At 41.5% G+C, this 6,000-nt stretch overlaps 1 protein-coding gene across 5 annotated transcripts in view; it reads right to left on the reverse strand.

Moving 5' to 3' along the window:
- Window positions 1-5,521, reverse strand: part of RBMS1 (RNA binding motif single stranded interacting protein 1) — a 139,643-nt gene extending 134,122 nt beyond the window's left edge. For 4 of the 5 annotated variants that reach the window (XR_014026704.1, XR_014026705.1, XM_081329708.1 and 1 more), the window contains exon 1: window positions 5,203-5,494. Coding sequence is in view for 2 of the 5 variants with exons in the window: in XM_081329708.1 (XP_081185834.1) it covers window positions 5,203-5,277 (75 nt within the window). In the remaining 3 variants the exon portion in view is untranslated. Of the gene's footprint in view, window positions 1-5,202 lie in introns of all 5 variants that reach the window. The other variant, XM_081329710.1, reaches the window with a different exon arrangement.
- Between the last annotated feature and the right edge of the window lie 479 nt (window positions 5,522-6,000).

The following is a 6,000-nucleotide window of genomic DNA, read 5'->3' on the forward strand; positions in this document are numbered from 1 at the left end:
TTGATGCCTCAAAGAGAATTTGTGCTTTTCTTTGAGCACCTCTTTTAAGAATAAGGTCCTGAGAAAATGGAAGTGAGGAGTGATTTTATTAAGAGATCTGACTTAGCATAGTGTTTCTTAAACACTCATGCTTCGCCCCTTACCATTGGCAGAGCAGAGCCAGATATAGTCCTGTACAACGCTATTAATCTGGCGTACAATAGCTGTATCAAAAGAAATCATTTTGTTATAATGATTAATAATCTGACATGTAAGGAAATGGATTGTATCTAATTAATGCTTGACTGTCAAAACAATGAATAACACTGTAAGATTATTTTCCTTCCTCCCCTCTCCCTAAACTATAGAGGTCTAGGGCAGGGGTCCCCAACCCCCGGTCCGTGGACTGGCACTGGGCTGCAGCATGCCAAAAACTGGTCTGTGCAAACAAGCAAAGCCCCATCCATGGGATGCAGGCAGTACATGAAACCAGCCCCCCCCCCGGTCCGGGGAAAAACATCTCTCTACGGAACCGGTCCCCAGTGCTCAAAAGGTTGGGGACCTCTGGTTTAGGGGATGTTCCAGGATAGACATCAAAGAGAAAGGGAAACTCCTGCTGTCAAGCAAATTTCTGCTAAGGTGATATTAGGTATAGTTCCTTTTTTAAAAATGTAGTTTCATGTGAGAAAGGTAATAGATTTCATTAAAATATCCTCAGATTGTTTTAAAGCCCAAGCCAATAAGTAATAATAATAATAATAATAATAATAATAATAATAATAATAAGTAATCAGAAATGCTATTGTACAAGGTTTTTCAATGGATTTGTTCTATTCATTCATTCTCCAGATCAATATCAGAGAATAGTTTCTGAATTCAGAATTGTTACCCCTCTCCATACGTTAGAGCGACTATTCCTATTCCTCCTGGTAGAGTATCTTGCCATAGCTTTTTCCCTAATATGATGAAGTGAAATAAATTATAAAATATAACATTTCTGTGATAAATCTTGTTCTTTTTGTAGTTGGTCCACATTCAAATGAGATTACCAGTCAACATTTCTTCTAAAATAAATTGTTAAAAGTATTTATTGCACAATTTTAATTTAAGAAATGGGTCTCACATTAAGAAATGGGTCTCACATCAAAGCCATGTGTGTAAGGGTCCTTGAATTTTTCACGTAATGATATAAATATTATAGATGTATTCTGGAGCATAATTCACTTTGCTTCTTTCAAACTCTTGTACAATCAATCAAATAAGTTTCAATAAGGAAAAAAGGGGTTAATGGTTATATTGAAACAAAATGCTACATTAATTATTTTATTCCAGAGATCATGTGGTACTTAGTCTCAGTGTGAATAAATGATTAATTTTAAAATAGAACAATGAAAAATTACAACTCAACATACTTAATGATGGAGTTAGTTTATGATCATAAGACAAGAAATTAGAAAAATATGCTAAATATCTCTTTAAATAGGAATGCTGGCCTAACATTTTCCCACTGAATATTTTGCATAGCATAGGTCAGATTTATGTGTTAATCTGTGAATTGTCAGTAATAAAATCATTCTTCTTCCCAACAACTTACTAAAAATGAATTGTCTCCATAGGGATGAATTCTTATTCAATAACTATTTAGCCAACTCCTTCTATTCTGAGGAAAGTCACTGTGTCCTTAATCCACAAAATTTACTCTTTAAATTGAAGACAGGAATACTGAATCATAGCAAGGTCTACAGCTCTGTGCTTCCATCCATACTGAAGAAATAATTGGAATGTTTCGTGACTATTTGCAATGAAGATATTAAAATGGAGACATAATCATCATTCCAGAAGCTTCATACATTTTAAATTGGATAGTCTTAAAAATCACTAGAACATACAAATCCTTTGTATTTTGGTTGAAATTGATAATTGCTCTATTCTACAAAATTAAGACTCTTTAAACGAAACCCAGATTTCTATTGACCATAGGTTGTGCATTGATTTGTTGCTTTTATTTTTATAGCTATGTCATATTCACAACTGATGTGCCTCAACACACTAGAAGTCACTTTGAACTTAGCAGTGGAAAGAGGACATAAGTAACTTGTGAGCTTACTACAGGCATATGACTAGTCATTCTGGGATGGGCTAGAGATCTGTCTTTGAGTAGATCTGATAAAGACCTTTGTTTCCTTACAGCTCTTGTAGGGTTGGCAATTTCCCTCATTTTTTTCTTTGCTTAACTGTAGTCGGATAATCATGGAACACTTCCCATGCAATTTTTATTTGGAATAGCTTTCAAAAAGTTTACTAAAATTTTATCTCAATATAATATGTAAAGCATGTGGAAAATTACTAATGTCAGGCAAACCTGAAGACACTGAAATTAATGGAGTAATGGAGTCCCTTTTCGGCCACAACTGTGTCTAATTTGTTGTCTTTCCTGCATTCCCCCCTTCAAGACAGAATCTCACTAAAACAGGAATTGTGAACACAATCATTGTATGTAGTAGTTCACATACGTAGGTTAAATGGCTGTGTGTACCTCTTTTATCAGACAAAGAGATAAAGACTAATGTGATTTCAGACTATAATTTTAATAGGGATTACTGCAATACATGTTTTGGATATGCCATTGACTATAGTATAAATCAATATTAAATACTTTATAGAGGAAGCACATTTTCAGAAGATGGTCCTTAAGGCTTTTCTGTAGATGATATCCTAATTACAAGGGCAAGCTTATTACAGTTTTTCTCTTCAATTATTTACAGTGCAAAAAGATAAGAAAGGCTGCACTAGCCATATTAAAATATGTATTTAGTTTCTCTACTGTTAATGGCATACAAAAATGAATTGGAAAAACATTCTTGTGCAAAAATATGGTTTTGTTTACCTGTATTTTTAAATTGATTTTTCATAATGTACCATGTTGGAAATTTGGTTTTTTGCAGCATGTTGGAAATGACATGTAGGCTTCTACTTTGCATTGCTATGTGAAGCATATACCACCCATACTTGAAAGTAAGTCTCACTGAAGTCAAATCACATGTCATTATGTATTTGAATTACTGTATTACTGAAACTGTAACATTATCAATCCTTATAAAAATTTTAAACCATCTCTTCAAAATTCAAAAGGTCAAAAAAACACCCCACTAACATATTTTATACATGAGGCTACTTTTGATGGAAATATTATGATTCATAACTTGATGTGGAATGCTTCAATTTCAAATGCATACTTAAATTTGCCAAGTTCAAAGTGAAAATGTCTCACTATTACCAAGGATACTAAGTGAAAGAAATCCATGATTCTCAAAACGAAATAGCTAAGAACCCTTCAGGAGGAAACCCACAATTGCTAAAGGAACTCTTGAACACTCTCTGCTCCCAACAACCATAAACAAACAGCATTCTTGCCACTCATAATCGCTTCATTTGTAATTCACACAGGAGGAAAGCTTTGGTTGTAATTCTCACAATCAAGATAATTTCTAGATAATGATACACCTTAAATTGGAATGTGGCTCATATATAGCCATGCAATTAATCACAGATTAATATAATGAACAGTACTAAATGCTCTACTTCCAGATGACTCAGGTAGGTATGTAGGTAGGTAGGTAGGCAGGCAAGCAGGCAGGCAGGCAGGCAGGCAGGCAGGCAAGCAAGCAAGCAGGCAGGTCAGTAGTTAGGTAGGCAGATAGATAGGCAGATGATAGACAGATATATAGACAAACCATTTATAGAGCATTTTAACATTTACTGGTGGGCCTAAGATTTGAATAAATATTTTTTTAAAAACTGTGATAGTGAATCTTCATTTCCACAGTGCTGTATTAATATAATACAAGAACAAGAATATACTACACATATCACATAGTGTGTGCATGTTGCACGCAGTGCTATTCACTGGAGAACACTTAGATATCAAATATTCCAGGCAGAGGATGCAATCTCCCTGCATTTGCCAGATTTGCAGCATGATTTGCCAGAGCAGCTATACTGACCAGCTTTGGACATTCCACATGCATCCATAGACACATACCAGAGATGTCAAAGATCTTGGGGAAAATTAACATATCAACCTCCACTTAGTTTTTCTTTTAGGAAGGCAGAGAAAGCAAAATGTATGGTGCAGACACTGGCTAACCAATCTGATTTTAGAAAATGTTACCTTTTCCAAAAGCAAATTTTAAAAATTGCAGAATAAAACATTCCAGTATCAGACTGCTTATATGGATGCTTTCCAAAAAATAATAATCTTGCTTTAATTATTTGTAGTTTCCTTGTCTTGTTCAAGATGGATGATTTTATTATTTAAAATAAAACTCGGGGTTCTGCAGGAAATGCATGTACGTACGGTATGTATGTATGCATGTACGTATTTATATATCCTGATCCAACTAGTTCCAGAGTTTAAAGTAGTTCCTGGTTAGTTGAAAGTTATGATGAGAGAGAAAAAGCAATAAATTGCGCCTGTGGGATGATAAAACTGAATCCTGTTATTTCTGCTCAGAATAAAAAAACCTAACGGGAAGGAAAAGGGAGGTTTCATTACATTCTCAGAGCAAAAAAAAAATGCCTATCAGGACTCTGGTCTCTATTTAACCCTGGGGAGGGGAGGAGAGGAGCAACTGGCATATGTATCAGAAGGAGGGGGAAAAAAATCGAATTATCTCCGGGCGAAGGAAGAAAGTGGGGGGGGGGAGGAGGAAGAGAATGAGCAGGGGAGGCAGTTGAGGAAAGGGGTCAGGAGTCAGAGAAAAGGGAATGGCTGGGAGGTGACACTGAGGACATCAGTCTGAGGAGAGTAAAGAGGCAGGTCGGGTGCTCGGACCCCAGCGCTTCCGCTCGAAAGCCTGCTTCGTTTCTTTTCTTTCTTTTCCTTCCCTAGCACGCACACACAACACACACACACACACAATCACGTACATCCTAAAAGGGAACAGACGAGGCAGAGTCAGGAAGGGGCTGCCGGCGTTATGTGCGCGCCCCCAAACGGGGAGCGCGCCTGTAATCCGATGCCAGCCAAAGAGCCCCCTCTTCCCCGCCCCGGGCACCCCCCCTCCCTCCCCCCAATCCTTTCCTCTTCCTCCGAGGCTATAGTTAGCAAGACTGCAAAGTGTAGCCCAGCCCAGCCCAGCCCAGCCCTGTCCTGCCGCCCTCGGTGCCCATCTCTGGCAAGAAAAGAAGGCGAGAGACCCTGCCCCGGCGGCCGCACCATACCTTCGCCTGCAGATACTGGGGGTAGTAGTAGGTGGTGTACTGGGGGTACATCTGCTGTTTCCACACTTTGCCCATGAAGCTGGAATAAGGGAGCCCGCAGCGCAGGGATGAGGGAGGGCACTTGAACCAGGCAGGGGGAAGAGGGGGGAGGGAGGAGGAGGAAAGCGACGGCGAAAGGGAGGGGGCTCGCGCTCTTCCCCTCCCCGCACGCGCCTGCTCGCTGGCTGGCTGGCTGGCTCCCTCGCGCTCTTTCCTCCCCCTCTCGGCTTCTTCCTTCCCGACGGCGACGGCCCCTCTCCGCTCAGCCCGGTCTTTTCTTTCTTTCCTCTCCTTCTCCGACCTTCCGAAGGCAGCGGCGGGCTGCGGTGGGAGCAGCGGCAAGAGAAGGAAGCTGCAGAGGGCACCGAGGACAAGAGTGCTCGCTCGCTCGCTCCTTCCCGCCCGCCCGCCCGGGGACTCGCGCGGGCACGAGCGCGCTCCCGCTGCAAAGAGTTTTGCCTCACGAGAAGAAGAAATGGAGCAGCGCCCGGTCGGTTCCGAGCGCCGCCAGGGAAAGCGGTCGAGACCAAGTGCGAACCGCCGATGCGGCAAAAGACTCCTTGCCCAACCGGGAGGGGGGCGAAGGAAAGCGGGAGGAGGAGGGGGAGGGGGCAAGAGAGGGAGACCAGAGCGGCGGAGGGAGGGAGGAAGAGAGAGAGGAGGAGGAGGAGGAGGAGGAGGAGGAGGCCAGGGAGGGGGGCGGCGCGCGCGAGCGAGCGGGGCGGCGCTTCGTCCCCAGCCTGGGCTCCGGGGGTGGGA

This window comes from Vipera berus (genome assembly GCF_964194415.1).
Source record: "Vipera berus genome assembly, chromosome: 1".
NCBI lineage: Eukaryota > Metazoa > Chordata > Lepidosauria > Squamata > Viperidae > Vipera > Vipera berus.